This window comes from Lemur catta, chromosome 14 (genome assembly GCF_020740605.2).
Source record: "Lemur catta isolate mLemCat1 chromosome 14, mLemCat1.pri, whole genome shotgun sequence".
NCBI classification, from domain to species: Eukaryota; Metazoa; Chordata; class Mammalia; order Primates; family Lemuridae; genus Lemur; species Lemur catta.
The window spans coordinates 30,128,113-30,146,116 of NC_059141.1; the positions used below are offsets into that span (position 1 = coordinate 30,128,113).

At 42.6% G+C, this 18,004-nt stretch overlaps 1 protein-coding gene across 1 annotated transcript; it reads left to right on the forward strand.

The window, feature by feature from the left end:
• Positions 1 to 10,757: 10,757 nt before the first annotated feature.
• PPP1R3C (protein phosphatase 1 regulatory subunit 3C) lies at positions 10,758 to 14,709 on the forward strand. Its single transcript, XM_045567819.1, has 2 exons — positions 10,758 to 10,897; positions 12,856 to 14,709. Exons 1-2 carry the CDS (start codon positions 10,884 to 10,886, stop codon positions 13,793 to 13,795), a joined length of 954 nt encoding a protein of 317 aa, XP_045423775.1. The 5' UTR covers positions 10,758 to 10,883; the 3' UTR covers positions 13,796 to 14,709.
• The last annotated feature ends 3,295 nt before the right edge of the window (positions 14,710 to 18,004 follow it).

Sequence of the window (18,004 nt, forward strand, 5' to 3'; positions counted from 1 at the left end):
TGAAGCCAACCACAGCCACCTATCAGGGTGGAGGCTGGGAAATAAATACTTTGATTTCATTCTCCTCCCACTCTCTGCTCTCCTGCCAGTATCTCTCCTTGACCAAACCCAACCAGAAGCCAGAAGGCAGGGAAGCCCATTGTTGTAGTCCATGCAGACACAAAGTAGGTTGTAAAAGTGTGGCAAGTGTGTCTGGAGGGGGCAACTGGAAGTCTCCAGCAAGCCTCTGTATAGTTTTTCTAAGGCACCATGTACTTCGAATATGCTGTAACCTTCTGTCTCCCTGTACTTTCCCCTTCAGCTAGTCATGTCGCTTCTACTTTTAGTCCGAGTATCACTCATTCAGGGAAGAAGACTTCCTTGACTTCCCGCAGTTTAGGTCATGTCCCATTACCACATGTTCTTACAGTATCCCCTAGTTATCTTTTCATATGCTTATGAAAATTGCATCACAGTTAATTTTCTAATTATTTGTTTATTAATAATCTCTCTGCTAGACTGAGAACATAAGACCCAGTTGGTCTTTTACCTCACAGTTTCCCCAGCCCTGAGAATGGTGGGTTTCGTAGTAGAAACCCAACAAATATTTGTTGAATCATTGAATACTTACTAACCACATTGTCCAGTCTTCAGATTCCTCCTTGCCTGTCACCCAACTCTGATTAGATAGGTCTTGCCAACTTTAGGAGTGAACTTGACACCATAGTGGGCAAATAAAACTGCAGGATATTTCAACAAATATCTTTGAGTGTCTACAATGTTCTGGGGATTGGTAAGTACAAGGGGTACAGAGGTGGGTGATATTTGGTGCCTGTCCTTAGAAGTTCATAGTCTAATAGGGGAGACAGTTGCATAAACAAATAAAAAATCACACAGTGCTACAAAAGCTATTCTAGCTGTCTAAGCAAATTCATCTCTAGAACACAGAGAAAAGAACAGAGCATTCTGTCTCTGGCTCTGGAGTTGAGGGAAGTTTAACATTGGATATTTGAGCTCGACCTTGAAGGATAGATGGGGTTTTGCCAGGTGAAGGACTTCCAGGCAGGGGGAACAGCAGAAACAAACAGGAGAACACGGTGCATTAAAGCAGGGACTTATGTGACCCGTGTACTTTCCACAATTAGAGGTGTATGTTAGCCAGCAGGATTTTCCAGGAAGTCTTAATGTCAATGGTGATCTTACACCAGCAATAGGGTGAGAGACAAAAAGCAAGGAGACATCGGAAGACAGAGGAGGAAAGAAATATTTGAAGGCCCACATAGAAAAGGGGGAAGTTGGACAATAGCCAGGAATAGTCAAGGAGACTCAAAGGATGACAAATGGTTTTACATATATTAAAAGGATTCCGGGTGAGTTATTGCCTAAAAGAACCCAAGTTTCCATGAATCCTGGTCCTGGTGCCTGACTCGTGATCTGAAAACAAATCTGTGATGTCCTAGGACAACTTGTGCTTTTGCTGAGGTTCCTAAGTTGGAGGCATTGGGTGGTTTGGTTGGCACTGCTCTGTGGTACTTTTGAAATTACTTCTCCCCCGACTGCCAACTTAATAGTACACTGTCTTTATTTAGGATTTTTGTCAACGCTCCTCTCTAGACTATTTCTGAAAGCATCTTTTGACAATTCACGTTCTTGCCACCTGCTGATTCACCGCACTCACAACATTTTAATGTCATCTTCTCAATTTCCCTATTATCTGTGCAGGATTCTGCAGTCAACAACTATTTTTCATGATTAGTGTATACAGTTTACTCAACAGGCATGCATCATTTGTGCTAGGTGTTGTGCCAAGTGCTAGAGATACACAGATGAATAAGACATTGTCCTTGCCCTCAAAGAGCTCACAGTCTAGTGGAGGAGATGAAGGCAAACCAGATTTTTATAAAATTAGATGGTAAATGAAATGATAAAAAGTCACAGGGTCTTATGGAAAACACAAAGGAAGGTCCCTGAGGTAGTGGTGGGGGGGAGGGCATGGAAGGCATCCCAGGGAGGTGACATGAGAGCTGAACCTCAAAGAGGGACTAGACTCTAGTAAAGCAAAGGCAAATGGACAGAGGACACTCCAGGCAGAGGGACAGTTTATGAGCACAAGTAGGGCTAGGGAATGACAAATGGAGATGAAGCTGATGGGACAGGCAGGGATCACGAAAGGCTGTGAATGTGAGCAGTTTGTTTCAGTTGTTCATTTATGTTTAGTAGATTTCGATTATGGGCAGCCATGGTAGGATTTTGTGGGCAAAGCTGCATTGTAGACACTTTGTTGGTTGCGAGAAAAATGCTTTTGAGTGACACAATATATATTGGGAAGATCTGGTTAGAAGGCTATTGCAACAATTCAAGTGAGGGATGGTGAGTGGCAAGGGAGTGAAGAAGAGGACATAGATTTTGAGAAATACTGAGAAAGTCAAAGCAGGCAGGACTTGGCGACTGATTCAATACAGCGGTGAGAAAGTGAGGAGTGTCCAACAGAGTGCTCATGCTCAGATTGGACTTTAACACTTGTGAAAGAACTAGTAATTACTCAGATAAGGTGTACTTATGAGGTTAGTTCTTGGCTTGGAAGCCTGAATCTGTCACTTACTAGTTGTGAACCCTACTATAGTCATTCAGACTTACTGAGTCTCAGTTTCCCCATCTGTAAGATGGAACCCTAAGAGTGGCTTCACAGGGTTTTAATGAGGATTAAATGAAATAAAGGATATGCAAGTATTTGCAAAGTTGAAAGGGCTAATCACATGTAAAATGTTATTGCTCAAGTGCTGCCCTATAATCTTTACCAATTGGGTCTTGCATTTTTGTTTACAGTTTGCAAAATAATAACCTCTTCCAATATCAACCATGGGGAAGACTGATTCTATAAATAGCATCAAAACTTTGAATTTGGGGGTGGAGTGGAGTAGAAGCAAGATAAGAGGAAGTGTTATCTAATCAACTTTTGCCCTGTTTTAAGCAATAGTCCTCTGTTCTTTTTAATTTAATAATATTTAATTTAAAAGAAACATATTATAACCATATTATAGCAGTGAATATGTCATAAAATATGTAAAAGAACCTAGCAGTGTTGGATACGTAGTTTGTTTTCAATAATGTTAATTTTCTTTCTTCTGTCCTTTCTTCAGAAAGAAAAACTTTTTAATTGCCAATTTTCTGAGCTCCAAATCTCTGTAACAATGAAAACTCAATAATGTTTCCAAAAAAGCAAGACTTAATGCTTCCTCCCACAAATATCATCTCTTTAGATTATAGGAGGTGATTTTTTGGTAGGGGAAGTGAGGCATTTTGAAGCTCCATATGGCTTCCTATTGGTGGCTCTTGAATAATTGTCAATTTTACTAAGTGACTTAAAAAGTTTAACAGTTGCTCAGTTAAAAAAATTAATACTTTGCTAATAGACAGCAAACAAGGCTTGGGGAAAGTTGGCTTTGAAATGTGTTTTTAAAGTTGTGGCTGATGTCCTAGAGGATTTACTACACTTCATACAAAATATTCAAGCCCTAGTAAAAATAGTTGGCTCAGTAGGATCTAGAAAACTATTCATGCTACCAACTTTTCCCAATTGGAACTTCTGACCACTTCCTAGGCACGTAGCAGCTAAACAGAAATAGTTCCCTGATAGACACAAAGTCCCTCCTTAGACCAGATCTGCTTTTTCTTTCCACAGTTGAGGGAGATAATACAGAATTCTAGTTTTAAAAAAAGGAATAAAGAGTTTGGAACATCTTTTGGAACAAGTAGTTATTAATAGTTCTGTTCAGAGTTGGGAGTGGGGTGGTTGTGATGTGTTTGTATGTATATATGTGTGTGGGAGTGTACGGGTAGAGGAGAAGTTTAATTTTGTCATATAAGGAAGGAATTGTTGCAGTACCTTACAAATGGGGACCTGTTTTCAGTTTTGACTCCTTCTGCCAAAGGGGCTTTAAAACCCCTCCGATAGCTGAAGTTTATAGCTTCGTCCAGAACCCAGATTACAGAGCTGAAAAATACCTGTCTCTAGACAATGCGAACCTGGTGAGTAAAGAAGTAGCCTGGTTAGACGGAGAACTCTGCATCTCATAGGCTACTGGGTTTTCAAGCAAAGAGGCAGAATGCAAAGTCACAGGACATGAAGATTTAGTAAAATATGGGACTGAACTAGAAGTGCACATCGCTGCCCAGACAGATCAATGAGAACATACACAGGGCATCCCTGCCCACTCAGGGCAGACAAACCCAATGAGCTGCATCCATGAAAGGTTTTCTCCAGCTTCTTAGAGAAGAGGGACTGAAGGTAGGGAAGCACAGAACTTAAGAATACACATTATCTCAGTTCTCTCCTAGGACTGGATTCAGGCATTATCCCAATAGTTTTTCTTCTTTCCATAAATGCTAAGTTAAAGAAAAAAACTCTCCAAGTCACCCAAAGTAGTGCCCAGAGTAGGTTGAACCAGGCCAGCTGTCACCTTGCAGAATTCCCTCTTGAGGTGCTTTATTTGTGTATGTTGCTGCGTTGTCAAATCACTTTAGTCCCCCTCCACAGAGGTGTGATGAAAACAGTTTATGTATATATCCTTCTAATCCCCCAGCCCACCCCACACAGCTAGCAAGGTGCCTTTTTATTGGATAATCCATTCTCCCACTCCCCTTATTAGAAAGGCCCACCTGCATCATATATTAAATTCTGATATGTAAGTGATCTATATGCACAGGTCTGTTTATGGACTCTCTTATCTTGCTGATCTGATTCTCTCTTCTTGTACCAGTTCATTTTTTTATTTTATTTTATTTTATTTTTTTGAGACAGAGTCTCGCTTTGTTGCCCAGGCTAGAATGAGTGCCGTGGCGTCAGCCTAGCTCACAGCAACCTCAAACACCTGGCCTCCAGCGATCCTCCTGCCTCAGCCTCCCGAGTAGCTGGGACTACAGGCATGCACCACCGTGCCCGGCTAATTTTTTCTATATAGATTTTTAGTTGGCCAGATAATTTCTTTCTATTTTTAGTAGAGACGGGGTCTCGCTCTTGCTCAGGCTGGTCTCGAACTCCTGACCTCCAGCAATCCACCCGCCTCGGCCTCCCAGAGTGCTAGGATTACAGGCGTGAGCCACCGCGCCCGGCCCCAGTTCATTTTTTAAACTAACTTTATAATAAATTTTAAGCTGGTAGAGCTAGTCCCTTCTCATGCTTTTTCAGAATATTCTTTCTTCTTATTTTGATTTTTCTTATGTTGAAAGTTTTCTATGAACTTCAGCACATTTTGGCCGATTTCTATTCCTTCCCCTGCACAATCCATCCCTCTCCCATCTTCCATGTATTCATATTAAAGCCTTTAAAAATGCCCTTCAGTAGTGTTTTAACTATTTCTTCATAGAGTCTAACCTACACATTTACTCACCCTAGTCTTTCCACGAATATGGAGAAATGGCAGCAACTTGCAGATGTAACTATCAACATGAGAGGATGATCTGTCTCCTATGGTCAGACTGTTATTTCATTCTTAGCTCATTTCATTTTCTAGTACTCAGATCTCTAATTTTGTTCAAGCAGATTTATTTATTTTTATTAGTTTTTTTGGTTTATTTATTTTTTATTTTTTTAATTTCAGCATATTACGGGGGTACAAATGTTTAGGTTACATATATTGCCTTTGGCCCATCCGAGTCAGAGCTTCAAGCGTGTTCATCCCCTGGATGGTGCGCACCCCACCCATTAGGTGTGAGTGTACCCATCACCTCCTCCCCCCGACCTGCTTGACCCTCGATGAAAGTTACTACTATAATGTGCATTTAAGTGTTGACAGGTCAATAACCAATTTGATGGTGAGTGCATGTGGTGCCTGTTTTTCCATTCTTGTGATACTTCACTTAGTAGAATGGGCTCCAGCTCTATCCAGGATAATAATAGGAGGTGCTAGATAACCATTGTTTTTTTGTGGCTGAGTAGAACTCCATCGTATACATATACCACATTTTATTAATCCACTCATGTATTGATGGGCACTTGGGTTGTTTTCACATCTTTGCAGTTGTGAATTTTGCTGCTATAAACATTCTAGTGCAGATGTCTTTTTTATAGAATGTCTTTTTTTCCTTTGGGTAGATGCCCAGTAATGGGATTGGAGAATCCAGCAGATTTAAAACAATTGTTAACACTCAAGATTCTCTCTCCTTTGACATTTTCCCCCAATGCTCCCCAGCTAGAATCTCACCTCTAGCCAAATCATTATCCTCGTGGTTACCCAACATGTCCTGGTCCTCTGGTTATCCTGGCCCCCAGGGCCTCTCCTTTCTCTGAAGTCCTGAAGCACAAGCAGCAAACGTGTCTCATGTTCACATGACCCATTTGCCACTCAGCAGACCTGATAGGGTTACTTGTCCTTTCTACCTCCACACCCTTTTTCCCAGCAGATTATTAGAGAGACCAAACATATCATCCTTTTTCAGTCTTCCCTCCCTTCTCCCTCTTCCTCACCTCACCTGAGATACCTCACGTCTTGGGTGGTGTCTGCATTTTCTTTGGCCCCTTGTTATCGCTAACAACACCTGCACCCAGACTGTTCTCTGCTCTTACAGGGATATTTACAAGTAGGGTATGAGGTAAAAACTCGAAAGTATCAGGTAGTGAAAACTATACTTGAAAATCCCTTCAGGGCAAACAGAATGGCTACTTAGCAACACTTTATTTTTTTATGGATAGTTTAGGGGAATTTTTTTTTCCATTTTTTAAATTTCAGAATATTATGGGGGTACAAACGTTTAGGTTACATATATTGCCTTTGCCCCACCCGAGTCAGAGCTACAAGGGTGCCCACGCCCCAGACACTGTGCACCGCACCCATTAAGCGTGAATATATCCATTCTCCCCTCCCCCTCCCACCTGCCTGACACCCGATAAATGTTAATACCATATGTGCACGTAAGTGTTGATCAATTAGTACCAATTTGATGGTGAATATGTGTGATGCTTGTTTTTCCATTCTTGTGATACTTCACTTAGGAGAATGGGCTCCTGCTCCATCCAGGATAATACCAGAGGTGTTATTAAATAGTTCACCGTTGTTTTTTGTGGCTGAGTAGTACTCCATCAGCTACACTTTTAATTCCTCCACTTGCTCTCTGTGAATATGCCCTGTGGGTAGAACGGTGGGACCCTGGCGCCATGTCAACTGTGATCTCATTTGCTCTTTAGCTAGTTGAACCACACAGCTGTGTTCTTATCACTGAAATGCCTTAATGATAGGGCTGCACCCTATTTAAGATCTTCCCATTTTTCTGGCCTTCCCAAGTTGCACTATCTCATCGAAGCTTCTGCAGATGTTCCACAGGAAGGCTTTCCCTGTCTGAATCTCTTTGGCCTTATTCAGAGCTTTTTTATTTTGGTCTTGGTAGGTACCAGTGTGGTGCCTGTCTTTTTCAGAGCAACTCACACACTGGGAGTATGAATTCTAGTGGGATTTGAAACCTGGTCCTGTCTTCTGCTAGTCATGTGATCTTAGAGAAGTTACTCCGCAGACCTCCTCAGTTTCCTCATCTGTGAAATGGGTTTCTACCTCATAGGATTCCTTATAAAGATTACAGGAGTTAATATTCACAAGAGCTTAAAAGAGTGCCTAGCTCAAGGTGAGCACTATGTAAATGATTTAAAAAAAATGCACCCCTTCACCTAACATTGGTGCTCTCATCTAATATAGCTAAAGAAGGAAGAAGAAAATAGCGTAAGAGAGAGCGTACTGTTGACTAAGATATGTGAACTGGCACCTCTCTGTTCTCGAAAATGGAAAACCTGACTCTTTTAATCAAAATGAACAGTTCTCAAGCTCACTGACTCTTCTCTGTAAAGCATGAAGATCAGTTAGGAAGTTTGTCTCAGTTACAACTAGCCATGGCTAAAGTACTGAAATTTTTACGTTAATAACTGTAAGGCTGAATTCTCAAGCACTTTTTTGACTGGGCACTGAAAAAGGGCAAAGTTGCAGAAAATGAGTTGGCAACCTGGGCACTCCCTGGGGTGTTTTTTCCCACTGAGGCAGCTCCCTGGTAACATGCTGAACAAATGCTGTAAGAGACCCACTTGTGTAAGCCACACAATTGTCAGCCCCTTAGTAGCTCCTTAACATGTCCTCTGGGTATTTCATGAGTTTGGTTTTCTGTAATAAAGATTGTAACATCCTCAAGGTCAAAGAACCATGGTTTGTGAGTGTTTGTAACCTCTGGCACGGCGCTGGAAACACTGCTCAGCTCAATAATCTCCTGTTGATATATTTATTGTTAAGATGGGTAGGAAAAAGCAATGCTTGGGCACTGCCAAACCACAGCTGGAAATCCCACGAATAATAATAAAACGCCCCACAATTCCTGGTCCACCCCCTTCATTGACGCAACCCCAAGCTAAGAACACTGATTCCATTCTGGGGCTTCTCAAACCATAATGAAGGGCAGTAAAATCCAGGAAGGAGACAGAGGGAGGGCCCTGATCATCCAGTTTAGAGGTTTATTGAATGCAGATTGCTTTTAGGAGAGAGCACTAGTTTCTCCAAATCTTCCATTTGAAGGAGTTGAAATAGACAGAGTGACGTTTATGGCGTTAGTCAACACCAGGGGGCAGGAGAGAAAGCAGTATGAATGGAAACAAATGCAACCTCAAAAGGACAGTGAGTAAATGGCGAATGTGAAACCTCCCAACACGGTTCTTGGCACCTGGCAGGTAGGCTATATATGCTAGTTGAATCTGAAAGTTTTAAAACTCTTTATAAATTATTTCTTAATTACAGAAGTCATCCATGTTCATGGTAGAAAAATTAAAAGATACAGAGCAGCAAAACAACAAAGACATTTTTAATTACTCATAATCTCACCACCCCAGAATAAACAGTTAACATTTTATTAGAGTATATTCTATTTTCTATATATGCACATCTTCCCTCTCAATGGGATCACCATAAATTCTTATTATTTTTGTTTCTCCATAACTTTAACTGGTAATATTTATTTATTTATATTTTTAGCTCAATATATGATTACAGGTAGAAGAAAAGACTACCCAGGGTTCTAGTTTTGGGTCTGACCTAACCACCCCCAGCAAGGAGCTCAGCCTAAGTTTTAGATTCCTTATCTGCAAAATGAAGAGTTTGATGCCTTTGATACTAAGGCACCTTCCAACTCTGTCATTCTAATCGTTGATGGGTAATTAAAGGAAGACGGTATGGTGCAGTGGTTAGTGCCCTGGCATTAGCCAGGTTCTAATGTCGGCTCTATGTGTGAGATCCTGGGCAGGTTTCTTGACCACTCAGTGCCTCAGTTTTCTTTTCTTTAAAATGGGATTAATAATAGGATATATCGCATAGGGTTGTGAGAATTAAATAGATAATACACATGAAACACTTAGAACAGTGTTTGGCACAGAGGAAATGCTCAATAAACTGTGGCTATTACCAATGTTTTAGCTCAAGTACCAGGTGTCCTGAGGTGACAGAGTAAAAACTAACACAGAAGGATCAAGCGTGGACCAGAGAAGTAACATGGATTGAACACACGCACTGGGCATTGGGCTGAGTGTGCTCATGTGCACAATCTTATTTCATCCTAAGAACACTACTATCTCCATTTTGCACGTGGGGAAGTTGAGTTTAGAACGTGCCTAGATTCATGTATCTATTAACAGCAAATGTTAAACCCAAAGAACTTTCAGCTAGTTGAGCTGAGGGGCTGGAAGACCTGCCATTAGTTGGATGTTGCATTTTAAAAATAAAGCCCAAGCACGAAGTATCTTTCCCAGTGATATTCTGCATATTCTTTTTCTTTACTGCACTTTAACCATTATTTAACAGTTGGCAATTATTTAAAAGACATAGGGATTTTTGTACCTTGTAATTGGCTAACGGATATTTAAGTTAGAGCAAAACTATGATGTGGGTTTTATAAAAATAATTTATACTTGACTTAGAAATTTAATTTTATGGTTGTAAACGACGTTCTAAAAATTCCTCAAACTAAACAAAATGACAAAATCTCAGTGAAAGCAACTGGCTCAGGAGGCTGATGAAATATAGCGTGATGTTTTAACATTTTGATTTCCACATCACTGCCAAAGGGAGTCAGAACTGACTCAAGGGTTTGGGTTGACTACTGGCTCTGACAGACCATGTGAGTGAAAGAGGCCATTGCATTTACTAGCTTTCATTTTCCTTCCAGGGAAATGCAAAGCGCCTTTTAATTAAGTGCCACTTCATTGTTTTATGGTGCTCACATGCTTTCCTGACGTTTGTTAGAGAAGTTGGTAATTCTTGGCAGTCGTTGTCTACTGTGTGGTGCATTTGTGCGTCCCCCCCAACCTAAAACATGCAGCCCATCTGGGATTGCGCAGGCTAAGGTGAGGGAAAGGGTGCGCGGAGACACCAAGCAATGAACAATAGAAACATTTCAAATAATATATACATTTGTATTGAGTGCGCCACAACTTCTGTGTTATGATTCAACTCTCCCCAAGCGAACACGCCCCAAGCCGGTGTGAGCCGGCCCCCTGCCTTGCTCCCGCTCCAGGCGGGGCGCGCCTGCGGGCCCCCTAGCCCAGCGCTCGCGTTACGCGGCTCGGTCCAGCTGGCCGCGGCGTCCCCGACCCTTCCTGGCGCTCCCAGCTCGCGCCACCCGCACGCCCAGCCGCGTGGTGATCACGTACCCGGGGCGAGGGCTCGCGCCCCAGCTGGGCGCTGGTTGGTGGCGCCATCGGGCCCGAGGCCCGGCGATTGGTCCAGGGGGATCTGTTCACGTGGTGGGCAGCCAGATAAGCGGCCGCTCGGCGCCAGCCCCGCAATCCGCCCGAGCCACCGCCGAGCGGGGACGGCCGGACCGGGTGCGAACTTGCGCAGACAGCCGGTGCTGGCGCTCACGGTGTGCCGCCGCCTCTCCGCCTCATGAGCTGCGCCAGGTAGGTTCGCTGCAGCTGCGGGCAAGCTGGGGGCGTTTTAGCTCTGTCCCCTCTGCACATGGAGACCCCTGGGGAGGGCAGGTTGGCTGACTGCTGAGTTGAATCTGGCGACCAGGAGGCCTTGGAGGTGTGGGAATTTGCGCTCTGTTTCTTAGGTACAGCCTATCTTGCTGATCGGCATCTTAAACCAGAAAGTGTCTCAACGTGAGTCAGCTTTAGTTCGGATTCCCTCAAGGATGCGACTGTTATCTTTTGATCCTGAACAAATGTCCCAAAGACTCTGGTGGCTTAACTTGTGACAACAGCGCTCTGACATTGATGGTTAGCTAGTTTCGCTTGGGGGTTGGGGGCGAGAAATTACAGGGTGAATGAATTTGCATTCATTCTTTCTTATCACGGTTTGCCATAGCAAATTCAGTTTCAGAGTTTGAGCAAACTGTTATTGTTAACTCTTGTCCAGGACTTAAAGTTCCAGGGAAATCACCCAATACTAAAACAGTCTTTCTATAAATGCAAAAGGTAAAAAAACCTCCCATAAAACTACTTTAAATAGCGTCTCCAGACATAACTTAGCAGAAGACTTCTCTAAAAATCCTGCTTGTTAACTATTATTAGGCCCACAAATATAGCTTTAGCTTTCATTTGTTTGTTCTAAGTTTGTAGGTCTCCCAGAAAAACCCCAAAGCTAATAAAGTAAATTGTGTGAGTGTTCTTTATTATCCGTTTTGTGATAATGACCACTTGCCTATGTCCTTAGAGGTGCTGTGAAGTTACTATAGCCAGGTTGAGAATGGCATGTACAGTATACACACACCTCTTATCTGCAAGGCTAAGATAGGGGAAAAAAATCCTAATTCCATAAACTTGGCAATATGTAATGAAGGATGCTTCTTGTTTTAATATTGAAGAGCATGGTTATGTTTTAAGTTTGAAATAGTTTTATTGTCCTTCTTATAAATGTCCATTGCCAAAACATAAAAATACCAAAAAATACTGAAGCAAAACAAAAATAGATCACCTATAATCCTATCACCCAGAGATCATTATTAACTTTTTGGTGTATTTTCTATAGACTTTTTCAATATTTATATGTTCATATATGTACTACATATTAAAAAGCATTCCAATTTTCAGGTATTTGGTTTTTCCACTTAAATGTGGACTTGTCATGGGCATCTTTTTATATGAAATATAGAGTATACAAAGTTTTTCTTCAAGTGCATGAATTTTTTTGGGAAAAATGAGGAAGAGCACACTAGTTAAAGTGCAAAGATAATTCTCTGACTTCCATTCCTTCTAGCCTTATCACTCTCAAAATTGTTCCAGGAGAATTTTTGTTGCTTTTTTTTGCCCCTTTTTAAGTGGATTGCCTTTCCAGAGAAGTGTAATCAATTTAACAGCAAAAAAAGCAAAAGCAGCCAGAGGAATCAGAGGTTCTGGAACTATGGCTCCTGAACCTGACTGGTCATTAGAATCACTTGGGCAGCTCTAAGAACATATCCAGTCCCAGAGGTCCTGCCTCAGTGGCTCCAAGTTCTAGGAATCTGAATTAAAACAAACAAACAAACAAACAAACAAACAAACTAATTCCCTAGCCCATGGTGACCCGATAGGTTTGAGAGACACTAGTTCAGAACAGAGCAAATGATTCTTAGGGCTGTATTTAGACATTATCACATCCAACCTTTGATTTCTCAGATGGGGAAACTGCGACCTGCCCCCCATCCACCAAAGTGTTTTAAGCGGTTAACATACAGCCCTGTAGCCAGCCAAGGGTAGACACAGAATGAAGATCTGGTTACCTAATACTGTTCTCTTTTATTACATATGATAGCATCTCCCTGATACTGCACTGGCTATATATAATTCACTTGGTACAAAAATAGGACATATGTATTTGGGACTGGGGAAGAGCGCTTCAGATCCAGGTGATAATCCCTATTCCTTTTGCATTTCAGAATGATCCAGGTTTTAGATCCACGTCCTTTGACAAGTTCAGTCATGCCAGTAGATGTGGCCATGAGGCTTTGCTTGGCTCACTCGCCACCTCTGAAGAGTTTCCTGGGCCCTTATGATGACTTCCAACGAAGACAAATTGTGAATAAATTAAAGCCTCTGAAATCATGTCTCAACGTGAAACAGGAAGCCAAATCGCAGAACGACTGGAACTGCTCACAGAACCAAGCCAAGAAACGGGTTGTGTTTGCCGACTCCAAGGGTCTCTCTCTCACTGCCATCCACGTCTTCTCCGACCTGCCAGAAGAACCAGCATGGGATCTCCAGTTTGATCTTTTGGACATTAACAGTATCTCCTCTGGCTTAAAACTCCATGAGGAGAAAAATCTCATTTTAGATTTCCCTCAACCTTCATCTGATTACTTAAGTTTCCGGAACCACTTTCAGAAGAACTTTGTCTGTCTGGAGAACTGCTCTTTGCAAGAGCGAATCGTGACAGGGACTGTGAAAGTCAAAAACATGAGCTTTGAGAAGAAGGTTCAGATCCGTATCACTTTCGATACTTGGAAAAGCTACACCGATGTGGACTGTGTTTACATGAAAAATGTATATGGTGGCTCAGATAGTGACACCTTCTCATTTGCCATTGACTTACCCCCTGTCATTCCAACTGAGGAGAAAATTGAGTTCTGCATTTCTTATCATGCGAATGGGCAAGTCTTCTGGGACAACAACGATGGTCAGAATTATAGAATTGTCCATGTACAGTGGAAACCTGATGGGGTGCAGACGCAGACGGCAACCCAGGACTGCACATTCCACCAGGCATCCCCTAAGACAGAGTTAGAGTCACCAATCTTTGGCAGTCCCAGGCTGGCTAGTGGGCTCTTCCCAGAGTGGCAGAGCTGGGGGAGAATGGAGAACTTGGCCTCTTATCGATGAATTAAGCAACATAGTGATTGGTCTTGACCTGTCATATTCCCCATGCAATTCTAGGTCTGTATTGCTCAATATTAGGCAATCTTTGCTACTTTCCATCAGTAGGTTTAGATTGGAGCTTTTGAGACCTGGCTACAGAAAAGAAAGCCACTCGAGAATTTAGTGTTGGGGTCTGTAGAGATGCTGCTGCCCAATTTTGCTTTGGAGGATCAAGTAACAGCCTGGGAACTGTTTTAATAAAGGTGATACCTCTTCAGTGCCCTTCCTCCTTCCCTCTCCGTTCATGAGCTTTCAGGTTGGGCAAGGGAAAGTTGAGCAAGGACAGCTGATGGTGATGGAAAGCTGTGTTAATGGTACGAGGAATGTGTGAAAAGTATACACAAAGGGCTCTGAAGCTGAAGTCAGAGTAGGAGCAGGAGGTCTGACACTTACTTGTTGGTGAGAAAATGTAAGGTTATTTTGTGTTTTTAAGTTGGTTTTATGGTTCTATCCTGGGGAAACAATCTGTAGAGAGGAAAAAGATCTATGTATTCTTGAAGCGAAAAGCCAAATAACCTTTTAAGGGTATTGGGTGGTATTGGGTGAAGATGAATTGTAACTCTGGAGAATCAAGATCTTACATGAAGCCTTTCTGTTCAAGTGTGATCTACCAAAAGTCATGATTTGGGGAAGGTTTAAGCAAATCTGGTTCTGCAGTCCTAATGTTATAAGTGATTTTGTGATCAAGACATCATGTTTGGGTTCTTGGTGTAGAATCCTGCTAACAAAAACCATGCCATCATCAGTGGTTAACAACACATAGGGACTCCATGTCATGTCAGATAGCTCATTGCAAGTGCCTTGATTAAATCAGAAAACTGTAGTTGCTTAACCCAAAAATCTGAATGGCCTCATGAGAAGGTCCACTCTGTACGCTGGCATTCCTCTTTGTATACTCTTGTATCTTTGAGAGTGTTGTCGGTGTACACAACTCACATCCTTCATATTGAAGGTGACTCAATTTTCTGCCACACTTTTTTGATGTGATGTTCGAAGTGAGACCTGACATAGGATTCTCAATGCAAGAATCCAGTACCTTGCACGTAGAAGTAGCAATCTATCTCTTGCCTATTTTTGTCTTGCTGTTTTAATTTCCTTTGAAGTCAAAATGCTTCTTAAAAAAAAAACAGATGTGAATTATTTTGGATGTGTTGTAATATATTTGTTTTTGTGTGTATATAAATCCATTCTGTAAGATCTTGAGGACGAGAGTCCCAGAATGTTTGCTTCTATTATTGTGCACATGCACTGAGAGATGTCAAGAGAGAGCAGTTAATTTTATCATGTGTGATACGCCATGCTGCAAAAGTACTATTGGAATAACTCTGCTGTGACAGTATTTGAGGTTTGGCTAGCATCCATAATTTTTCTACTGTAAATATTTCACTCTCCTCTATCTATCCTTTATGAGCTTCTCATTTTAAGAATAAATGTGTTTGATATAAGACCTGACTATGTTTTCTTTCTCAAAGTCACAGTTAGTGAAATAAGAACCTCTCAACTGACATTCTCCTGTTCTGTTTAGGAGCAACTGGGCAGAGTGAATATGGACCAGGAAGTGGATCCCCTGAGGGTATCCCTATAGCCCAGTCTCATTAGTGAGCACACTGCCTACCACCTGACCACTGGGGCTGGGGCCTGGCGCAGTGACTTGAACTACTGTGACTGTTCCTGAAAAACTGTCCCCATCTGTGGTTCCTGCTCATCACACACACTCTCTGCTGGGTCAGGGTTATCTCAGAGGCCACATCTCAGCTTTAAAATGGGAGATGGTGTGGGTAGGGCTGGAATGATTCCTACCACTTGAGCTCCAGGACCTTCCTAAAGGGGCAAAGCTTTGGGCTGCACAGGGGGAATATAGAGGGGCAGTGGGCATCAGGCCCGAACTGAGGGGAGAAGCTTAGCTCTCTAGGGTGAGAGGCAGCAAGTCCATGAACATACATTGTAGCTCTGGGTCTGCCTAAAATTTCAGAAGGAGCTTCAGCATGGTGTTTCTTAAGGGGAAATCAATGACCAACCTATTAAAAAGGCCCAGTTATGAAGAACAAACTTTTATCATATCATAGCATCATCTATGTTAGAGGTTGTAAACCACAGCCCTGCGGGGTGTGTCTGGGCACAGATGTATTTTATCTGACACAAAGGATTTTGTTTTTTAAAGAATTTATTGCCAAGATATGACAATTGGCAGGCTACATAAAAACATCCAGATTTCCTTTTTTTCCTCAAAAAATTATAAGCTCCTTCTTAATGGCAACAATCACATGGAGTTGAATAGCAGCCTGCCCCCTTAGATGGGGTGTGGTGTCCCAGGTGGGGCATACTGCCTTGCTCTGGTCACAGTCCCCTCCCATGGCTTCATTCCCTGGCACTATGTGCTGACCTCTGCAGGTAGCAGAGCTTAGGACCCCTGTTTGGTTTCCCCTGGCTCTCTATTCATGCTGACGGATGGGTGAAGGATAACGTCTTCCCAAGGGATGGAGATAAATCCAATTTGGGTCTGAAAGAGATCTTAAACACCATGGCACTCAAATGCCTACCTTTAGAAGAGAAGAAACTAAGGTCCAGACAGGGGAAGTGACGTATTCAAGGCCCCAGGCCAGGTTGAGTTGGCTAGACAGTAACTTTGCTTGTTGTTCCTCTGTCTGCTTCATACCTCCTCCTCGTCATCTCCCATGGAGACCTTCATTTTCTCACTTCTTCATCAGGGAGCTATTTTCAATCAGGCATGACTCTGGCCAACTCTTGCTGGTCACCCGTGTCAGCTTGACCCAACGTTGGTGTGTCCCTGGGCTGCTCCTGAAGGAGGACCCTGTCAAAGAGCAGAATGTTCCTGGACCTTTGCTATTGAATGGGATTAACTGCATTTCACATCCTCATATCTAGCCGAATAGCAGAAGCAACTCTGCTTTCAAAATTTAACATAGTAGGCCGGGCGCGGTGGCTCGCGCCTGTAATTCTAGCACTCCGGGAGGCGGAGGCGGGTGGATCGCTTGAGGTCAGGAGTTCGGGCTCAGCCTGAGCGAGACCCCGTCTGTACTAAAAATAGAAATAAATTATCTGGACAACTAAAAGTATATATAGAAAAAATTAGCCGGGCATGGTGGCGCATGCCTGTAGTCCCAGCTACTCGGGAGGCTGAAGCAGTAAGATCGCTTAAGCCCAGGAGTTTGAGGTTGCTGTGAGCTAGGCTGACGCCACGGCACTTACTCTAGTCTGGGCAACAGAGTGAGACTCTGTCTCAAAAAAAAAAAAAAAAAAAAAAAATTAACATAGGAGAATGGCTTGAATTTGGGGTGCTTGATATGCTGTCCAAAAAAATTATAAGGTTTAATTTAGTTATTTAAGGAAGGATTCTGTTTTTTTCTAAATTGATGGCTCACCTTTTAGTTCATCCACAAATTGAAAGGCTGAAAATCTCTAGGGTGGGAGTAAACTGTGCATCTTTATCAACGTGAATCCAAAAGTTCTGCACGAGATAGGGAGAGTCTCTTGCTCGGTTTTCATCTCCAGGTTTCCTACAGAGTTTTCTAGCAGCAACTGGGAGCTGTTGCCTGAACAAACCTTCTTGTTAGGCAGCAGGGATCCCAAACTCAGAGCAGTCCCAAGTGCAGTTTTGCTGACTCCTGGCCTCCTGACTCTTCCTTCTTTCTGCCAATGAATAGACACCTGCTATTGGGTTTGAGGGTCCCTCTAAGCCAGTGGTCCTTAACCTTGGCTGCTATCAGATTCACCTGGTGAGCTTTAAAAAATACTGATGCCAGCTGGGCACAGAGACTCATGCCTATAATCCTAGTACTCTGGGAGGTCAAGGTGGGAGTGTCACTTGAAGCCAGGAGTTCAAGTTCAAGTCCAGTCTGTGCAACATAGCAAGACCCCATCTCTAAAAGAGAAAAAAACCAACCAAATAAAAACCTGATGCCTCCTCTTACACCTCCCAAGATTTTGACTTAATTGATCCAAGGTGTGCCCTGTGCATCGGACAGTTTGCGCAAGCTTCCCAGGTGTTTCCGATATGCATCAAGGTCGAGGACCTCTGATTTAAGCTGTGTGAACTGTTTTCCACTGCCCCATTTCAGAGAACAGAGTCACATAATGGCTCAGAGGATTCCTTGAGGATTCCTTAACCCACTTTTTTTTTTTTAAACAGAGGATGAAATGGAGGCCCAGAGT